At 39.0% G+C, this 21,522-nt stretch overlaps 1 protein-coding gene across 1 annotated transcript in view; it reads left to right on the top strand.

The window, feature by feature from the left end:
• Positions 1-20,368, top strand: part of GOLIM4 (golgi integral membrane protein 4) — a 31,888-nt gene extending 11,520 nt beyond the window's left edge. The window contains exons 2-16 of the mRNA XM_062603407.1: positions 3,647-3,721; positions 4,959-5,008; positions 5,729-5,782; positions 6,298-6,448; positions 7,792-7,874; positions 8,490-8,573; positions 11,473-11,637; positions 12,440-12,772; positions 14,652-14,890; positions 16,309-16,388; positions 16,852-16,964; positions 18,120-18,287; positions 18,834-18,902; positions 19,550-19,630; positions 20,001-20,368. Coding sequence (XP_062459391.1) covers positions 3,647-3,721; positions 4,959-5,008; positions 5,729-5,782; positions 6,298-6,448; positions 7,792-7,874; positions 8,490-8,573; positions 11,473-11,637; positions 12,440-12,772; positions 14,652-14,890; positions 16,309-16,388; positions 16,852-16,964; positions 18,120-18,287; positions 18,834-18,902; positions 19,550-19,630; positions 20,001-20,147 — 1,892 coding nt within the window. The 3' untranslated portion in view covers positions 20,148-20,368. The remainder of the gene's footprint in view (positions 1-3,646; positions 3,722-4,958; positions 5,009-5,728; positions 5,783-6,297; positions 6,449-7,791; positions 7,875-8,489; positions 8,574-11,472; positions 11,638-12,439; positions 12,773-14,651; positions 14,891-16,308; positions 16,389-16,851; positions 16,965-18,119; positions 18,288-18,833; positions 18,903-19,549; positions 19,631-20,000) is intronic.
• The last annotated feature ends 1,154 nt before the right edge of the window (positions 20,369-21,522 follow it).

Raw genomic sequence — 21,522 nt, 5'->3', positions numbered from 1 at the left:
CTGGATCACCTGAGTTTAGGTTGTTCTTTATTTGTTCATGTGTGTACATGTACATTTGTTCATTATTGTACATTGTGTAGGTTATGTAAAGAATTAAACTGATACCTGCAGTTATTCCAGCTTTGGAATAGTGCGTATTTGCTGTAATATGACAATGCTTTTCCCATTCTTTTATACCATCCTATTAAATATAACATAGGAACAAAATTATATTATCTGTGCAAAGATCAGTACAAAATTAAGAACTTGCCCTAGGAAACAATTATTTGTGAAGTGCCCTGTCAGTGCATTACACCAGCAGGAATTTGTCAGATTCCTTATATAGGTTCCAACCCCCAGCTGTGAAGCCTGTAATAGAAAACCTCGTATTTAGTGTATTTATTTCTTTGAGATTCTTGCTCAGGCATCTTGTATCTCGCCTGGTAGTGAAGAAGTAGAAATCCCCTGCTGTAGTAAAAAGAGCCTTGTAGTTTGGACTCTTCCTGCTCAGGAAGTTCCTGACTGGTGGAAATAATACAAGTTTATGGGAGATAAATTCTGGTATGTCCTTAGAAAATCTGACCTGCAACCTATTCCCTAAAAGAGCGAGTGAGAAAATATGGCAGCTATGCTTTCTTTAACTATTCTTAATCAAAATCTTATGTTGCACATTATGGACTTGTATCAGAGAAAAACATTGGTTAACCAAACAGTAAATGAACTAGAAGGGGAGAAGTGTAGGAGGGAGGCGTTTTTAGCTGGTTTTGGCCCTCTGAGGTCTACTTTAAGGCATAGCCAGCTTTGTTCCAATATTTCAAAGGTTAGCACACAGAAGGTAGCTGTGAGGATGCACTACCTCAGATAAATGTAGAGACATGGCTTGGAAGTGCAGGGTGAAGACAGGAAAGCCAAAGCTCAGAAGTGGTGTGATTAGCTGTGAAAGGTATAGAGCACTGTGGTCCTGAAACTACAACCTGTTGCATTCTCTTTCTCCTGTCTTACTGCCCTGATTCTGAGTTTGTTGTGCAGGGTTTCCCCCCACTCCCATTTGTTAAAGCACTAGGGGGAGCTGGAAAAGATAGCCTTGCAGACAAAGAAGTGAAATGGAAAATGTTACCTCTGAACCTGTTTGTGGTTTAGTCGGTTTGCCAAAAAACCTGTTTCCACCCTGATTGTGTGGGAGGGGAAACCCATTACAGATTTTCATTTCTCTGTTGAGTTGCTATGGTACAGCCACTGTTCCTTTTGCAATGTAATTTGGCATTCACTGTCTTTGGTGCCTAGATAAAACCATTACTGTGGTGCTATTATTTTTTTTCCTTCTCTGAGAGCTTACTTTCTGGTGACTTCTTAAATATTCATTACGTGCTTGTTTTGTTGCATAGGAGTTGATACATTAGTTCATCTTAACTGATGCCCTTGACGTTAGAAGATAAATAGCAAAGTAGAGATAGGTGACAAGGATTGATTAGTAGTGCAGCTTCTAAACCAGAACATAAACACTTATAGATAAGCCAAGCCTGTAAAATGCACCTTAGTGGAATTAACAACACGTTTTGAGGTGCAGGAGTTTTCTGTGCCTGCCAAGATACAAATCTTCATTTGATGCTTCTTCTTGAAGGTTTATGTTCACCAGTGGTTTATTTCTCAGAAAATGAGTTTCCAAGTTTTGAAGGAAGAATCACATTCCATTAAAACAAAGTAGTCACTCTTTACAAGACTGCAAATTATAATTTGGGCAGTGAAAGGTACTTTTGTTAAACTGAGCTTGAACAAATGTAATTGTACACTTGCAGAAGTTTTACTTAATACTTTGCTGCAAACTTGGTGGGCTGTTTCAGATAATGATCCTTCAGTCTAGTGAGTGGTGAGGAAAGGGTAAAATAGGGACTGATGTGCCCTGTTCCTTGTGAGAGACATCTGAAACTAGATGTTCAAAACCCAAGCTGAATTAAATACTGTTTTACTGGCAGCTGAATGGTGGAATTTTCTGCCAGAGGATATTCAATCTCCTAAAAACACATGGATACAACAAACAATTAGACAAATTTGGTGTACACAAAAGAACTGCAGGCACCTCAGTCTTGGGGAGTCATAAATTGCTGGGAGACAATGCCAAAGAAATACTGTAAGCTGACTGTATTCTGTATTAGGCATCTGCTCATGTTAGTTCTTGAGAGGTGGCATAGTTGGTCTGTTGGACCACTGGTAGGACCAAGAGTGGTTGTCACACTGTAAAACCTGAAAATAAGGTTATTTCTGTTTGTGTGATCAAACCTGGAACAGTCTGTCCCCTGCCATGCCACCCAACATTGCAGGTCACTGGCAGTCGTCCCTGCTGCTCTCTTAAAAACTGTGCAAGCTGGCACTGTCATCAGAAATTGTTGCACACCCTGTCCCCAACTGCTAGGTCCTGCTCTCCACCACCTGCAGCATTAAGAGCAAAGGGAAGAACAGTACAAGAACAAGCAGCAGAACCACCTCTTCCAGTTGCAGTCTCAGCTCAAAGGTCTTGTTTGTAGAGTTTGGCAAAGATGTCAGAACATCTTTCCAAAAATCACATGCATTCTTTTGTAGTCAGTGACTTTTTGGGACAGCAACACACTAAGTGACACGCTGCGTGACTACAGTTACCTGGGCTGCTGAGGATGTTGGGGGTTGTACTATGAGTGGTGCCCCATAAGCCTCAGCTTGTTGCTTTTTGGCTGAAGCGCTGTATGCAGACCATTTCTTCATTCATCTCTAGACTATTGTATGGGTATTTTGACTCAATTAAGGAAAATGCATAAATGCATTTAAAAATTGGTGAAGGTTAAATTTTACTGTCAAATGGAAATGATTTCCTGATGAGCAGTCTCTGATACCCTAGCCTTACAAAGAAGGATTTGACTGAGCTTTATACTTCTGCTGTCCAAGCCTTTCGGATGATTTCTTATGTTCTTGCCTTATCTCTGTAACTGGGGGGTGAAAAATTCAAAACCCCCCAAATCCTCCTCGGATTATATGGATATTGTGAGTACAGCATGTATATACTAGCTGTTAGCACATGCTTACTAAGAAATGCAGGATGTTATACCTAAGTGTTTCATTGTGCAGTCTGTGAGTCTTTAACAGCTCTGTGCTGGAAAAGGATACTGTTACCCAGGCTTTACAGAAAAGAAGGTCACAGAAAACTGGGTTGTCCAAGTTTCTGAAACAATTTAGGAAGGGAACTCAGGTTGTACTTCTCGGCCTAAGCAGCCTGTCTAGTGTGCTTCTGCATCTTTGAAGCTGTTCTGCTCTTGCACATCTCTGTTTCCTTATCTCTTTACAAAAACGGAAGGAGAGAATGGAAGCATGGGAAAATGTGTACCTGCAAACCTAAGGAAGGAAGGAGGATTTGGTAGCTTTCATGTAGATGCACCATAGCTGATTGTCTCCCTAAACAAATCACAGGGTTATCACAATCTATGTTTATACAGTAGAAATAACCCATAATTCAGGCATGCAAAAAAGAACAGAAGTTACTGTCCCAAATGATACAAACAGTCCTTTCTCCTGTGACCTCATCCCACTTTCATTTTCCTGGTACATTGTGTGCCAGTTCTCTCTGGGTGTGCTGGAGGTGGGTGGTGGGTTTTGTACATATTACTTTTAAAATTAATTATCTACAAAATTTCTCTTTCAGTTGTGTATGAGCACAGGTCAAGATTAGAAAAGTCATTACAAAAGGAAAGGCTTGAACATAAGAAAGCAAAAGAAGGTAAGGATGTGCTTTTCACTTTAACGTTTAAGATCACTTGATTATTTTAGAAAGTAACTTCAGATGGATTTTGTTTGATTTTAAATAAGTTTTCAACGTGCTACACATTAGCAGGACCACCTTGGCAGAGCTGTGGTGATCTTTTTAGTAAATCTCTGTTTGCTTAGTTAATCCAATCTTTTTAAAAAGTAATAATCTTTTTAGTACTTTTTGCAGATCCCTGCAACATAGCATAGTATACACAGAGAATGTGTGTATATCAGTGTACATAAACTTTACATGTATGTGGAGTGTGGGCGTGTGTAAATCCTGTTCTGGCATGCTGCAAATTTAAAACTTGTACCAAAACCATGGGATTTTTTCCCTCTGTTCATCAGTGTGAAATTAGACTCTCAATCAGTGTTTTTACACATGCTTACATACTTTATTCTAACTAAAACTACATTCAAGGTATTTGTGCAGGGGAAGTGTTTGTACATGTCTACTTTCTTACACATCTACCCTCTAGGAAACTTCAGCAGAATGCAGTCCCCTGAATTTTCTCTGAGTCTTCTGTTGCTCTAAATTCACCACAATTTCCAGAGTAACGCCTGTATTCTTCCTAAAACTGAGGACTAAGACGCTGAATTAAAACAACTATTAAGCAAAGATTAAAAACGAGTGAGAAATTACTCTTTACAATGCCGTTCTCGATGGCTTTCTGGTGCCATCTAGTGTAGAGCTGTCCTATTGCTATGTGAAGCTGAGCCAGTGTTTTCAAATCCTGAAAAGAGGATAAAGGCACAAAAGGGGAATTTTTTGTTTCATTTAAACTTAGCCTAGACTTTCACATTTTTTTAAGTATATAGGTGTTTATCCTAAGACAAGAATACACAATTTATAAATGTCCTTTTCCTTTTGAATGATACTGGGCTTTCACTAGGAGAGTTCATGCAGCAGATCTATTTACCCATCCATAGTCTTGAGCCTGTGATGTCTTACACTAAGATATGAAACTGTTTAATGAAAATATTTTATGGAACTATGAAATTCTTAAATGAAAATATTCTTTTCAAAATTTGTGCATTTTGTTAAATGCTCTGCAGGGTTGGGTTTTTTTTTAAGCTCTTTTAGAAAATTAACTGCATAAGTATCCAGATCTTAAGAGAGTTTATGTATGCAACAGTTATGTTATTTAAGTACAGTTTGTAATTTCCTGGGTTTTTTTTTCATCAGTATTTTCCCTTTTATGTTATAGATTTTCTTGTTTATAAACTAGAAGCACAGGAAACGCTAAATAAAGGAAGGGTAAGCCATCATTCCCAGTACAAGTTTTTAATAGTTGATGCTACTTGAGTTGCAAGAAAAAGAGAATGCTTTGCAATTTTAACTCATCAAAGGAAAAGGTCTTACAAAATACTAATTGAAGGAGCTCTGGCTTCTAATCTGCTTGTCTAAGTGCTCTGCAGTTCCTGATTATTTGAGCTGTAGTAGGAAATACTAATATTTTTTTCAGAAAATTAATTTAGAAAATATCTTCCTGTTTATATATGGTAGTTCAAACATAATTTTACTATTTTTAAGAGGAAGAAAGAATAAGAAGGCACTGGAAATCTTTTTGTAGCTTAGTCCACAGTGACAACTTTCTAATGCATGGTCTTTTAACTGCAAAGTATAAAAATGTCAAGAAACTTTGTTTTATATACCAAATGCTGGAATGAAAGCTGTGTCTGGCAAAAGACGCAGAAACCTGTAGAGAACTCCTTATAAAAGCGAGTAAATTAGGATTTTATGACTACTATCTGTAGAAACTGAGGAGCAGTTTGTGAGCTGAGTAATCCAAGTTAAAAAACATTGCTGCTGCAGTAAGTGCAAAGTGTATGTTCTTGCAATGTTCCAAAGCAAGTGGAGAGATTTGTTTCCTGGGGAGTTAGGTCCTTTGGCTTGTGACTCCTAAATAACTGCATGTAGAGAGGTTAGAGGAATGATGGTATTACTCTGTTTAACACTATTGTTTTCGTTTTACAGCAAGACTCAAATAGCCGGTACAGTGCACTGAGTGTACAACACCAGATGTTGAAGGTAGGTAGCTGACATAGCCGGTTTCATAGGACACAGCTCTTCTGCTACATCAGGGAGATACGGCCTCGCTGGCTGCTGGTAGTTCGTTCTAGAGTGTCAGTCCATTGATGGTGCTTTCCTCTTACAACAGTACTGTTAAAAGATGATTTACTACAGTTTTTCTTAGTCAGGCTTTTCAGTGGGTAATTTAATCTTACAGAGTGCGTTACTTGTATGGAATCCTGACTTCTCAGACTTTACATAGTTTGGCATGTAAGGCATTTCTTACACACATTCAGCAGCTCCCAGTGAGACAGTGCAACAGCAAGGTGAGGTGATGCAGCCCTAGAACTGACTACTCATTGCAGAGATCATTTTGTGTTTGAAAGGAGCTGCGATATACATGCTTTGAATAATAAACTTCTTCTTATGAATGCTTCCTATTCATCTGGACTTACTTAACAAATTGCCAAAGACAATATTAGCTAGATATGCAGATACAGTACTGTTCCAGTGTCCCAACTTGGTATTTGCAGAGTCAACATGAAGAACTAAAGAAACAGCATGCTGACCTTGAGGAAGATCACCGAAAGCAAGGAGAAGAGTTTAGCAGAACATTCAGTGATCACAAGGAGCGATACTTACAACTGCAGCAGGAAAAAGAGCAGGAGATCTCTAAGCTGAAGGGTAAAACTAACCTGTGTCTGGCCACCCATATTAAAATGTGTATTTGTCATTGTGTTTTGTGTGATGTGAGACAGAAGGACATTTTCTCTGTTCTTGCTAACAGGTTATTATGCATCTTATGCCTCCTGATAAGCTACATTTTACTGATGATTTTCTGGGGCCTGTTTCTGAAATGTATTCATATGTGTGCTTCGTGTTTCTATCTATATTAGAGAAACAGTAGGAAACACAGCAGGTAAAAGCCCATCAAGTGTCACAGGCTGGTTTATCCAGTTTCTCATTTTTAGTTCTAAGACTTGTGTAAACCTGGAAAATAGGTTTGCCTCTTTACTCTTTTTTTTGTAATTCAAAGGCAATGGATAAATATTTGCCACTTCAATCAGAGATTTAATTGTGCCTCTTTATGAAGTGACTTTATATACTTTTTAGACCTCATTTTATGTATATATCAGCTTCTATGAAACATGTTGCACTATACTTAGGTGATGAAACTCATTTATTTTTACTCTTGATATCCAGTTTCTTATTAAAGAGGTTCTTTGCAGTTCACAGGCCTCTTCCACCCTAATTACACAATTGCATAGAACAAAAGGATGGGTTTTCCCTGTGAAGGGCCTTCAGCTGCTTTCTGCCATGTGTCACTAACATATGAGTTAGTTTTGGAGCTCTCTGCAGTTTTGTCTGCACAGTATTTTGCAGGCAGAGGCTGTGTTTGTTAGTTCTGCCTTGGCACCATACCAGTGAAGTCATACAGCTAGCTCTCGGACTGAGCTGGATTGCAGCCTACTAGCTTGGAGTGTGGGAAGAGCTTGCCTTTGTCTGCTTGCAATATTCTACATCAACATAATGTAAGAACTGGGAAGAGAAGTCCCTCTCCCTTGTCCCAGAATGTAAAGCTTTTTTAGTATGCTGGCCATCTGGACACCTCTTCCAAAAGAATAGCTTAGTCCTATGACATGAAATTCTCACTCGCCAGATGCAATGTGGGGGAAGAGAGGAGGGTGGCTTCCTCTCTGCCCTTTAAAGATTCACATTACCATAATGAATTTTGCTGTCTGCAGTCCCCAGTGTGAACAGTGATGCATAATTCCAGCTGCAGACTGGATGCACTAACATAAAATTTAAACAATTTTTTACAGTTTTATGCTTGAAAATATAAAGCGTTTTATAGGCTCGTTTATATATATATATGATTTTTATATATATGGTTTACTTTATAATGTGTGTTTATTTTATATGTGTGGCATTTTACGTAGTTTGTGTTATAGTCTTAATTTTGATGCTTAATTTAGTAGTATAAATCTGACTGGGTTTAAATTCTGTATGTCATTTCTTTTAAACAGAATCCCTTTATAACTTACGAGAGGAGAACAGACAGTTGAGAAAAGCTCACCAAGACATTCACACCCAGCTACAAGATGTCAAGGTAGGCTTTGCTTTGAGAAGAACTTTAAAGACCATTATGAAACTGAGAAATTTTCTGAAGTTCTAACAAGCCAGAAATGGGCCATGCTGAATTCTTGTTATTTCTGTTACTTGGCAAAAAGGAGAGAAATATGGCTGAATTGGATTTCTTGTCTTTTGCCACTTGCACTTAAGGTACATGCTCATTTAAAGACCGCAAAACTGTGTGTGTGTGTGTGTGTGTGTGTGTGTGTGTGTGTGTGTGAAGGGACAAGTATTCAGTATAGAAATTGGAAATTTGTTTTTGCAAGTTAAAAATTGTGTTCTGACAAACTAAGTTTGCTGAAATTTATGTTTTCCAGTTTGTTTTTTTTCTTAAACTGTTCATCAACAGCTACTCCAACTTTTAACTTTATTTCAGTTATGCAAATCCTGGCCTCCAAGTTTTCTTTCTTGGTGTGCTTGCTTTCTCTGTTTAATTATGTATTCCATGTTAAATAAATGCTGTCATTCCAACTCAGGATTTTCTTTTCTAAATAAATTGAATTACCTTCCTAGTTCAAAATCCCCCAGACTACCTAATTTACCTTTAGAATGAACTTTATGTGAAACATGTAATGTTCTTCTTTTTATGTAGCAACAGCATAAGAACTTACTCTCCCAACACAACCAACTTGTAGTGACATTGGAAGACCACAAGAGTGCACTAGCTGCTGCACAGGTCAGAAAGGAAAGCAGCTTCTACTAGCTCTAACCTTCCTAAAACTTCTTTCTTCTAGTTCAGCTGACTGTAATGTTATGCATGTAGCCTTTCGCATGGGGAATCTGCAGCCAGCACCATGCTGCACACTGTAGGGAAATGCATGACTTAAAGGGTTGCTCTTAAGAATAAGCTGCAACAAATCATAGGGCTGTCAGAAAATAAAAACCTGTGTTATAGGCCCAGAGTGCATGCATTACTGATTAAAAAAAAAAAAAGTATCTGTGCTTCACTGAGAGCTGTCAGATATCTTCCTTTCTCTGTCTTCTCTGATAGAACTTCTGTTAGTTTAACATCCCACACACTGACATTCACATGTATCCCTTATAAAGACCTGGATGCTGGTATACTATAAAGTCTCTTTTTGTGTAGACTGGAAGGTTTATAACGCTATGTATAAACCATGTATATATATACATCAGTGCAGCAGAAGTAGATATGGAGGAATGTAAACTCCAGGTGGAACCCAAAACAGTTTAAAACAAGGAGCAATATTACCTTTCTTAAATGTCATTTTCAAGTGAACTATCCATGAAGCACAAGCTTTAGTAGGCTACTGCAAATTTAGTCAGCTGTGCTACTACAAGCTGCGTAGGCCACAGGGAATCTGAAAGTAGGAATAATGTTGGAGCAGAGGAAGACTTTTGGTGAAAGACTGGAGGGAAAGGCAATGAGGCAGTGTGACGTTATTTTTATTCCTGACTAATTTTCCTCATTTAAGTATTTTCATAGTCCACAAAATCATTCACAGCATTAAAACATTGGCTCTTCCCCCCACCCCGTTTTCTTTGTTGTGCATGTCAATATGTGTAGATATAAAAAAAAACAGGGAAAGACCAGGAAAGTCCCTCATAGAGTAAGTATATGAAGAATCATAATTTCCACTACTAAAATATGCTGGAAGCTAATTTTAAACTCTTTTCCCACTGGACACGTTAGATACTTGGTATGTGTCTGCTAACATCTGAAATTCCACAAGGGCAGATGCAGGGTCTGATTTAAGGTTCACCGAATCCAGAGGGAAGCTCTGTATACTTCTGGCTTTGATTCAGTTCTTTAATTAGAAAATCCATGTCACACAAAGCCTGTCTGCCATCAGAATGTGGCATTTAGAGCATGGAGAACCTTTTCTTAAGAAAAGATTGCACATTTTTTCACAACAGAAGATATTTAGCACAGTTGTATGGTTTCTCCTGTAAACCATCTATAAAAAGTTCAGAAAGGATTATTGCTTAGAAACACAGCTCAGTAAATGACCCCTCTATTTCTAAGTGTTTTCTAGACATTAAATATCAGTAGTCAATGCTGCACTAATGAATTTGTGACCTGAATCTTTAAGGTGTTATAATCTTTGTACTTTTCCATTGCTCAGACAGCAGACAGATTCATTATATATTTTTATAAACCCTGCCTTTCTGCCAGTATTAATGCCTTTTAAGCTATGGCCTTGAATTGCAATGTTCAGCTTAGTGACTCGTGCAGCAGAATGGAATACTTGAATTCTGATCTGAACATGCACTGTTTAAATATCCCAGCTCATTATCCTCTCTGCATAGTCAGTGAGTGGGGGGAAACAAATAATCAGAGTAAGTATGTCTTATTTTAGTAAGTTAGTCTTAATGTTAAGTAAATATTATTTTTTTCCTCTAAAATTTCTTATTGGACTCTCCAGCAATTAATCAGGAAGCAGAAGTATCCCTCTGGAATGACAAGAGTAATTACTTTGCATTCTGCTTTGCTTTTAGGCCCGTCTGTTTTAATGGATGCCATAGTCTTTTGAAGATGCTTTGAGGTGCGTCTAGCTTTGGAGCTGTTACGCATTGCATCATGTCAATCTGTAGCACTGTGGATATTGTTTTGTATGAGTATTATGCATTGTACATCAATGCATCATGCCTGTCTGCTGTACTATTGATTGCTATGATATCACATAACACAACACACAAAATGACATACACAGTCACTGAGTGGAACCTGTAGCCAGGTTTTAACCTGAATTTTTAACAGGATTATGAAATGCACCTCTGCCTTCAGAATGGGTAGTAAATATAGCCACTACCTCCATGGAAACAACAAAGAAACCCACCTTTTGTATATGCAGCTGGTCATCTCAAAAATCTTCCTTTACAAGATCATGTTTCTTGTACCTCTGCTGTATAGACAGGGACTGGTGCATCAGCCAGCCTGGATTCTTATACTGGACCTTAAAGCATTTTAAGAATACCCTCATCTCGTACGAAGTTAAACAGCAAATCAAATTATAACATTTTACTGTTGCATTTCAGGAAGACGTTAGAAATTTACTTTTTTTTCTCTTCTTTTTCCTTTTTTTCTGCTATTTTTCCTTTTCGCCGCCAGTGTACTGACTTTCTTTGCCTCAATTCTATATGTTGGCTGTTGTCTTGTGTAACACCTGTCTAAATGTTGAGGATTTGGCATTTTCATTACATGTATATATACTTACTTTAAGACTGCTTGTTTCTGAAAGAGCTGCACTTCTTTCTGCCTCAAAGAAGCTGTGTTCTCAGTTGCCTTCACTTTAGTCTGCCAGGAAAAGTGCATCATCTCTTTTAGATAATTCTGCTGCTTGGCATGAATAAAACAAGTTGTTGTCTTTGTCCCACAGAGATTTTTCTAATACACTTTGTGTGCATGTGCACTTTGGCTGAAAAGATTGTGATCAGTGTTACCTAGCGTGTGGAAATGACCAATTTTAAAAGCTCCCATCTCTTCTCCCTAGTATTTGCTCTCATGTGAATATCGAGTCTTTCTGCCACATGTCTTGCCAGCGAGTTTATTCCAAGGTGACTATATTTTATTAAGAAACTAATTTTGACACCCTCTAATGTGCTGACTTTAGTCCCAGGTGGAGGAATACAAACAGTTGAAGGACACACTCAACAAAATACCAAGTTTCCGACAGCCTGAGAAGTTAGAACAACCAAATGATCAACCAGAGGTGCGAGTGCCATCTCCCAGCAGTGACCTCCCAAGGCACCATGAAGCTGCGACTGAAGAGCAGGAGGTATAAAGTACTGACTGGCTACTGACCCTATAGGAAGTGATTCTTATTCAGCAAAATACTAGCTATGTGCTTAATGACTATTAGAAACTTATATTTAATTGTACAAATTAGTCATTTCTTGAGTAAAGTAGTAAGGAGCAGTTTAATCTTAATGAGTGAGAGAAAAATATTTTTATAATGTTTTCTCACATGGCTGTAAATGCACTTAAAACTGGCTTATGTAGCTGTTTTAAGTTGCTAAAATCTTATTTTTTTGAATAAGCAGTCTGTAAGACTTCAGCTATCTCATGTTACAGAAGAGCTTTAGCAGGTTCTGAAGAAATTGACTTTGTGAGTTTTGTGAAATTTCAGGGGCACACTTAAAGTCATTATGTTTAAAATGGGCACATTGTCCACTGTTCAAAAAGATAAACAGCAAAGTTGTGGGTAAAGTCTAAAAGTTACCAAATCAGTTGTGGTTTTGTTTCACAAGACTTCTTGGCCAGCAGAACCTATTTCGGGAAACGAAAATACAAAGCTTCCCTTGTAGACACAGAATTGTAAGAGGTTTTGTTCCACTTCAGATAAAAGGAGGCTTGACCTACTTTATGACACAGTTATGCAACACCTTGTGTAGCTGTGCAGAGCTGAGAATAGCATGTGGCAGGATGGGTAGCTTGTTCCAAATCAGGCATTTGGCTACCCTGAAGACAGGTTTGTGCTACTGCAGTCTGGACTAAAGGCATTGCTCTCTGGTCCTTGGCTCTCATGAAAATATGAAATCCATATTCTATGCACACATAATTGTGTGTATGTTTTACAGAATGAGAAGCCACATGAGAGAGAAGAAATAAATACCCAGGAAAAAGATGACAGAGTTGAGCCTTTTCATCTGCAAAGAAGGCCTAATGAGGGCCAGCATGCCAAAGAACTAAATACTCAGGAGCAACAAGAAGCTGGAGAGGGTGATGAGCGACATGTTGATCAAGTTGAAGAGGAACGCAAAAAAGAACTTGAAGAAGAAGAAATGGAGCAGGCAGGTCAGCCGGAGCACTTAGAGGAGGAACAGGATCAGGTTCCAGAAGAGCATGAATGGAAAAAACAGGAACAGAAAGAAGAGGAAACTAACATGTTGGGTGATCATGTTCATTCAGAGGTACGGAGCTCTTGGATTAGACTTGCTGTTTAAATGGAGGCATCTCTTATGATTGCAGTTGCCTGTTTCTAGGTAAAAAGCAGTGTCATATTTACAGAAAGTTTGGGCTTCAGAGCACATCTTGGTTTTTAGATAAAATTGTCATATTTGTAGAAAATTTGGGATTCAAAGCACTTGTATGCATAGGATTCAGGCTCAACTTCAGCACACATATACTGCAGTGCTGTCCAAATGCAGCTTAGTTAACATTAATTCTGCTGATAAAAAGTAACAGATGGGAAAAAAAGGAGCAGTCAGGTTGAATTCCATCTCCTCCTTTAAATTTGAGGCCTGTGGTAGCTGATGGGGAAGAAGATAGCTAATGACGAGGCTTAACTTCATGACTTTGATAGAGAGCTGTCCTGCCTTACTAATTTGATGCATCTTGGCAAATTGCAACTTGTTTCCTTGTCAGATATGCCTACCTTCTGTAAATACCTTTCCATCTAAATGTTTGTTGTTGTTTGACAGGAAATTTTAACTTCAAGATGAACATGACTAAAATAGCCAGGGGAAATCAGTGCACAGCAGTGGCAAGTCTTGCTTTTTGCAGCTCTAAATAAAGCCAGCAAATCCTGGGTTTACATTGCAGATGCATCTCCTCCAGTGGAAAATACATTTTACTGATCTCACCTTAGGCTTTGTTAATACTCACCTAGCAGAATAACTGTGTGACTCCAGTGTGATGAGAAGCTATTGTTGAATAGCACAGCTACACGTTGGGCAAAGAAGAGATTCAGAGCAGCCCTGTGGAGGAGGAGTTGGGGGTGCTGGTCAATGAGAAAATGAGCATGAGGAGGCAGTGTGCGCTCGCAGCCCAGAAAGCCAACCATATCCTGGGCTGCATCAAAAGGAGCATGACCAGCAGGTCGAAGGAGGTGATCCTGCCCCTCTACTCTACTCTCATGAGACCTCACCTGGAGTATTGTGTGCAGTTCTGGTGTCCTCAACATAAAAAGGACATGGAACTGTTGGAACAAGTCCAGAGGAGGGCCACGAGGATGATCAGGGGACTGGAGCACCTCCCTTATGAAGACAGGCTGAGGAAGTTGGGGCTGTTCAGCCTGGAGAAGAGAAGGCTGCGTGGAGACCTCATAGCAGCCTTCCAGTATCTGAAGGGGGCCTATAGGGATGCTGGGGAGGAACTCTTCATTAGGGACTGTAGTGACAGGACAAGGGGTGACGGGTTTAAACTTAAACAGGGGATGTTTAGATTGGATATAAGGAGGAAATTCTTTCCTGTTAGGGTGGTGAGGCACTGGAATAGGTTGCCCAGGGACGTTGTGAATGCTCCATCCCTGGAGGTGTTCAAGAGCAGGTTGGACGAAGCCTTGGGTGATATGGTTTAGTGTGAGGTGTCCCTGCCCATGGCAGGGGGGTTGATCTTAAGGTCCTTTCCAACCCTAACTGTTCTATGATTCTAAGAGACGCAGTGGATTAGAACACTCACAACAAGTTAAGCTGTGAAACTGGAGTTAAAATTACTGCTGACTGTAGAAAATGGCTCAGAGAAACCCTATTTGCTGTCTTAATTCCCAGCCATCAAAATTTACTGGCAATATGTTGGGTTAGTTATTATTTTGATGTGTAAGAAAAGGCTGGCTGCCCCCAGCCCACCATCTCCTCTTCCTTCCCCATGTCCTCCACAAATACCCCAGCACTTTCAGTTTATGTTCAAAAAACTAATTAAGCAGTGACAATAAAACTTAAAATAACTTTGATGTAATTTTGCCTATCGCATATTGCGTCTTCGTATTTTTTTCCCTCCTGACAGGCTTCTGCATGCTTGTTTCTGATCAGTGAAATTATGATTAATCTATGACTAACGTGTCTTTGACAGGTAACATCATTGAAAGCTGTAACAAATAGACATAAACCAGCTTATGAACAGCAACTACAGCAGCAACATCTTGCAGCCAAGAGGGCTGAGGAGGCCAGTGAGCTACGAGAATATCAGGAATCACTACACCAGCAAAGACTGCGAGGACAGCTGTTACAGCATCAACAGCTTCAAGAGAGAGAGCTTCAACTGCAAAAACAGGCAGAACAAGGAGAGAAACTCTATAAAAGCCGTCTAAGGTTAAATTCTTTTACATAAGTTTGTCATGGTCTGTGGTCTAGGTTTTATGGCATCCGCCATACCACCTTTTGAAAAGAGTGTGGTTTAATGCTATAAACCTAGACTACCCAGAAATTAAGTTCAGTGAGCCTCATCTCCTTTCCAAGGATAAATCTGATAGCTATTCTAAGGTTTTTCCTTCCTGTTTTCTTCCTTCCACTGTGGAAGCCTGTGAAGTCTGGAGTGCATATTGCCCTGCACATCCTTGGGAGAAGTTAGGAGCTTCTGGCTTACAATGCCCCTTGTCTTAAAGCTTGCTTTAAATAAGTAATTATTTTCCACTAAGCAGCAGTTATGATCTGGTAGTACTAGGAGCTCCAATATCAGATATTCGTTTACCTAAGCTAAAGTTCCTCTTAAGCGTGAGACACTGTTTTTAAGTAATTCCACTAGGACTTTCTGGACAAGAGTGACTAATATTATTTGCGTTGTAAAGACAGAAGCATGATTTCAGGAGAAACCAACATCCTGCTAATGTCAAAGTTACTGTGATTGCAGTTATATTCATTGTATTGTATCTTCTGCATGCCTTTCACCCTCTCTGTCATGCTTCCTTATGCTTCTGCTTATTTTAAAATTGTTAGTGACACGTTTTTGTCTTTTTGAATATTAAGCCCATTTTCTTTGCTGAAACACTGAAACATTAACTTGACCTGTGTTCTAAAAGGATTTTGGTATGAGAAACCCTTTTTTAAATTGATAGTCAAAATATTCAGTCCTGCAAGAACAATCACACAAGTAAATCCCTTTCAAGATGAAAGCTAAAACTGCTTATTCATCAAATTAACCAATTGTGTAGTCTGTCTTTAAGACCCTTTATCTGAGAGGGGTCCAGTTCATAGTATTGATACTTTAATTATGGAATATACTACCTTAGGAGTTTTACAAATGCAAAGCAGATCCCATCAGTCTATAGAATTGCAGAATAGTTTGGGTTGGAAGGGACCTTTAAAGCTCATCTACTCCAATCCCCTGCAGTGAGCTTGGGCATCTTCAACTAGATTGGGTTGCTCACAGCCCTGTCCAGCGTGGCCTTGAATGTTTCCAGGGATGGGGCATCTACCTCCTCTCTGGGCCACCTGTGCCAGTGTTTTCACCACCCTCATCATAAAAAAAATTTCTTCCTTATATCTGGTCTGAATATCCCCTCTTAGTGTAAAACCATACCCCTTGTCATAGCATAACAGGCCATGATAAAAAGTTGTGCCCATCTTTCTTGTAAGTCCCCGTTAAGTGCTGAAAGGCCACAATAAGGTCTTCATGGTACTCATTCTGGCAGGAGTTGGGAAAGATAGAGATTCAGTAGGACAGTGTGTTTATTAAAGCAGAAACACACATTTTGAAACTGAAATGATGTATTGGCATTGAATTTTCTCAGCCAACAGGCTCATTATGATAATGTGGACCACGATATTGTACAGGGGGAAGAAGAGCAAGGTATTCAGGAAGAGGAAGGAGGTAAGATAAAACTTAGTCCCTAGCATATTCAGAGGTTCCCTGTGTACTGTCATTCATGCAAGATTGTAATACTCATTTCATGTCCAGTTTGGATTCAAGTGAAATACAAACATGCAATTTAAAACCAGTAGCCCATATAACACTGGGTGAGCTGATTGAGTGAAGTACAGGAATTACTAAAGATCATATCCATATTCCTGAAAACAGAAGTGTCCTTTTGATTGAGCTACTAGGATGGGCTCTGCCTATGATTTTGTTTGATCCCTTCAAATTATATACTGTTTTAGTGCCAAGTTTCCTACTAGCAGTAAACCAATTCTGTTAGAATTACATGTTTAGGTAAACTTTTTAGGTAAAAGCTACCTACTCTTAAAAGCACATGTGGAAGTTGGTATATAGGAGGCTTTTAGAAAGGCTAACCAGAAACTGCTGTAATACAATAATAACATAAAAAATTTGTCAGCTTATGAACGTGACAACCAGCACCAGGATGAAGGTGAAGATGATGATCAAAATAATGCAAATGAACAGCAAGAACCAGAACATCAAGTAGAAAATCAGCAGGCTGATCAATCAGTGAGTATGAATTAAGATGCTATGGATTGCAGTCATTACTGGAGTGAAAAACCAGAAGTCTCATTTAACATAATTGTGCATTACAGAAATAAAATGAAGTGCAGATCTGGTAGGAAGATATCTAAGGTCTATTTAAAGTTGTCCTTATTGATTTGGGCAGAAATAAAAAAAAAAAGAGTGCTTCCTTGTTCAAAGCAAGTTGCTTCTTTTTCTACATGCCTTTGATCTGTACTTTACATGGAATAAAGGATTTGGACTTAGCTGGGACTTGAACAGCTAAACTTAAAAAGAATGGTCAGTCAGAATGGTGATGGTATTTTTCATGCTATCATTAGTTGCCAAGGTAAGAGCCAACTCAGTAGCCGCGGAAACCAGCTGAAGTCAGTACAGAAGTGTGAGATCTTGCAAGAAGATGTACCTCAGCACTGGACACAACTGTCATACCAACTGTACGGAGATCTGGATACAGAAGATTGCAGTCCTGTATCATCCCATAAATTCTACCTTATTTGGTGGTGTGGAACATGAAGCATATCATCTTTATTCCCCCCCCCCAGCAAATTAAATTGTTTAGTATTTCTAAGGCATCTTTTACTTGTCAGCTATAAAGATATCAGAACTACTTTTACTGAATGGTAAGCAGAAAAAATACGTTTTCTGAAGGGCAGCATGTGATGAAAAGCGAGTATTGTTTTCTCTTGTTTTATTATAGACATAGACAAGGTCAATATTGCAGGGCAGGCTCCTACTGAAAGATCACATCAGCTCTTTTGAGCCATGTGTATTTCAGCTCTTACCTTCTTTCACCTGCTCTTATCAGGCATTGTCACTTGTCATATAGTCAGTGAACAAAAGTAGTTTAACAGCCTCTGTGAAATAAGTCATCAGATTCAATTAGGTTTTTAGCAGACACATACCCATGCTGCAGTTCTGTCTGTGTTCCGCGCTGAGGTACCTTTCCTTTCAGGAACTGATGCTTCTGTATTGGCTACGGCTTAATCTAGTGAACCCTGATGCCTGTAAGAAGATTCCAGGTGGTTTCAGTGGGCATGGAGTTGGCTCTAATGTAGCTTGTGCTAAGGTAGCTTTTATGTGAAATTGAATTTGACTGTGAGGTGAAAATACGTATTTAATATTAATTTCTGAAAATTACAGAAGGCAGCCATGGAAGATGTGAATCCTGCTGATGACCCCAACAATCAGGGAGAAGATGAATTTGAAGAAGCTGAGCAAGAGAGAGAAGAAAATGTACCAAATGAAAATGAAGAGCACAGGCAAACCAGTCAGAAACAAGAACATCCAGGAATGGAAGAGCACCTGGTGGTCAGTAAAGGGAAAGGACCCCTGTATTTACCTTCAGACAAGCCCCTGCGAGAGCCCTCATTCATACAATTGTCATGTTTTTGCACAAATCCTTTGTACACTACTTCCATGCCATCACACTCAGTTGACTGTGAGCAGTGATGCCACTTTTCTTTTCTACCGCCATTCCAGTGAACGCTGCGCATTTCAACTGCTTTTATACTGTAAACTCCTCTAGGCAGAGATAATCTGTATTTTTATGGCATTAGTCTTTAGTCGTGTGAATATTTCATTGTCTTCCTGCTTAATATGGAAAGTCTTGCTTTATTCTGTGAAGTGATTTCTATTATAATCATTCTTCTTTCTACTTTTTAATTTAGGGCAGTTCTAAATCATGTAGCTGGGCTATCATTAATGCTAATGAATGCGCTATAACTTCTTACACTATTATTGTTACTTTAGCTTTTCACAAAGTTTCATTTCCAGAACAAGAAGCTTTAACCTTCAGTCTTCTAAAAGTTAATAGGCATGCACAGAGAACTCAATTTTTATATGATCTTTCTGCAGATGGCAGGAAATCCTGACCAGCAGGAAGATAATGTGGATGAGCAATACCAGGAGGAGGGAGAAGAGGAGGTAAGAAAACAGACATAAAGTATATGTGGATTCAGGTCAGAGCACATCTCCATTAACATTCAACACTGGTATCTTTTATAACTGCAAGATGAATCCAAATTGCTTTGTCTGACTAAGAACCTGGGCAGTCTTTGCCATTACTTTGCTGACCACTTCTGGACACGTTTAGTGTTACTCATGCTTATATGCTACAATCCATTAGTCTTCCATGCAACATGGTATTAATTGTGCAATAATTAATAAGATGAAGCCATTCATAGCACAAGGTGAAATTGCTGAAAACCTCAAGCCTTCTCTGAAGGTCACTGAAACCTCATTAAATTTGCGTCTCCAGTCACACACTTGTTCTGGGCAAACTACTTCCTTGGCCAGTTACTCTTTAGCTCTGGCTTTGATTTATCTGTGCTCCTCCCAAGCAATCCAAGTTATGTAAGCCCCCACCGGTCAATGGGGTGGGTAGGGAGGCTGTCAGCACTGTTGCTTGAACTGGAGGAGAAAAGGAAAGGACTTTTTCCTCGGTATGTTGAATGGCATGCTTGTTATGCATGCATTAGCATAAGCCTCCCTTCAGTCCTTCAGTACATACTTAATTGCTGTTTTCTTTTAAAGAAAATTAAAAATACACAGATTATTCCTGTGCTTCATAGATACAGGAAGATTTGACTGAAGAGAAGAAAAGACAACTGGAACGCAATGCCGAAGAGCCATATGGCGAAAACGACGAAAATGTAAGTACTCTGTAAACCCCCAAACTCTGTGACATGACTAAACACTTATTATAACTGTGATCATCTCACAGTGACATTATATAGTAATCATTGTAGCTTGCTTTAGATCATAGACTTTAATATTTCGTGCTGTCCCAACTTCCTTTTGCTCATCCTTCCACCCGCACATCTGTTCTTGCTGCCTGGAAGCCTTTGAAAATCTTTTCCTCTTTCTGTCCATCAGCTCTGACAGCTCCACTGATAGTCATTTCTCCCTTTCCTTAACTTCATCTCATTGCCTAAAATACATTTTAAGGAACTATAAGGCAGTAGTACTGAATCTGGTTTGGGGTTGTTTGTCTGTGTGTTTGTTCCTGCCCCCCCCAATCAGGTGGATGAAAAGAATAACAGAGGGGCAGATCAAGAGCAAGAAATCCAAGAAAACAACCGGAAAGAAGTTCATGAAGAAAATTATGAGGAGGAGGAGGAGGAAGGCAGAGCTGTTGCAGCAAAAACTCATAGACGAGGGGAGATGTAGTCTCCCTTTTTTCAGCATTCAAAGCCCTGGTTTTGTTGTTTTGTTTTTTAAAAGCCGACAACTTTTTTAGGATATTTAATTTCCAAAAAAAGTTTGTTTTACACTTTTTACTTTTCTATTAGATGCTCTCATATGTTTGTATGAATATGGTATTTTGATACTCTAGATTAGGATTTCTTTTCTATTAAAGCTGTACATAAACAGCCATCATATAGGTTAAATTCTTGTAATTCTGGGCATGTTTTATGAAGGCCATTTTGGAATACACTTTCACCTTGTCCAAGCCTGAGACATTTGGTCTCATTTCAGACACATTCAACACCTGAGGGAATATCTCTAGTGCCTACACCCAGTTGCCATTAGTCATTCCAGCTCTCCTTGTCTTCCATGACACAACTTCTGTGACAATCTGTGGTGCTTGTAGGGGCTCTGGGGTATTTCCATTCATTAGAATCGCATGAGATTCTTCAAATCTTTGAAGTTAAGCACATGCCTAGCTCATTTAGAACTAGGCCTTTTATAGGTGCAGAACACTTACAAAATATGCAAGTTCTACAAACCTTCAAAATGCAGCCAGGTTAACAGCTGTTAATTTTGGCAGCTGTTTATATACAGATAAATTATGCATTTATTTTAATGAGCATACCTAGGTACTGCAATTACATGCATTACATAGCAGATAATCCAAGTGGTGGTATGCTGAGATGTGAACTAGAAACCAATTTAGACTTGAAGAGCCATTATGCCAAATCAAAACACTACAGCTGTCACGTGAATGAAGATTTACAGAAGGAACAATTTTGTTCTCCTAGTATTAAAATATTTGACCAGAGAAATATAATTGCATCACCTCGGTGACATGCCTGCTGGAGACTGGAGAGAAGGTTAAGGGGTGGTGACCAAATTGCTGTGATTGGTGCAAGATGTTGAACTAAGGCTTTTAGCTCCTTTTACTTATTTATTTTTAAGTCTATGCTGGAGGGGTTCCTGCATCCCCGAGTGTGAAAATAGCTGAGAGACAAATACCATGGAATCTTTTTAAAAAGTGAACATCGCTAGTACCACATGCCAAAATGGGGGGGGGGGGGGGAATGACACAAAACCTGTGCCTTGGTAGGCTACTATGAATATAATCACAGTGCACGAGTAGATACAGTGTTTGTATTGGTACAAACCCTTGTTATTTAATGTATGTTAAAAGGAGATCGGGAATCTGTATCTCCCAGGCCCTGCCCCATTGCTGGAAATGAGGCGCACGGTAGCTTCCCATCAAAGTGTGTGATAATATATAAAAGAAGAGGGTTTATGATTTTCCCTTGTTTAATAATGATGCATAGCAGTGGTTTTAGTTTAACTTCTAATATGAATGTAATTT

This window comes from Pezoporus occidentalis, unplaced genomic scaffold (assembly GCF_034315485.1).
Source record: "Pezoporus occidentalis ecotype Australia unplaced genomic scaffold, CSIRO_AGI_Poc_V1 ctg8, whole genome shotgun sequence".
Taxonomy (NCBI): domain Eukaryota; kingdom Metazoa; phylum Chordata; class Aves; order Psittaciformes; family Psittacidae; genus Pezoporus; species Pezoporus occidentalis.
Note: the sequence above shows the minus strand (reverse complement) of the source record. Positions and strands in the feature narration are given on the sequence as shown.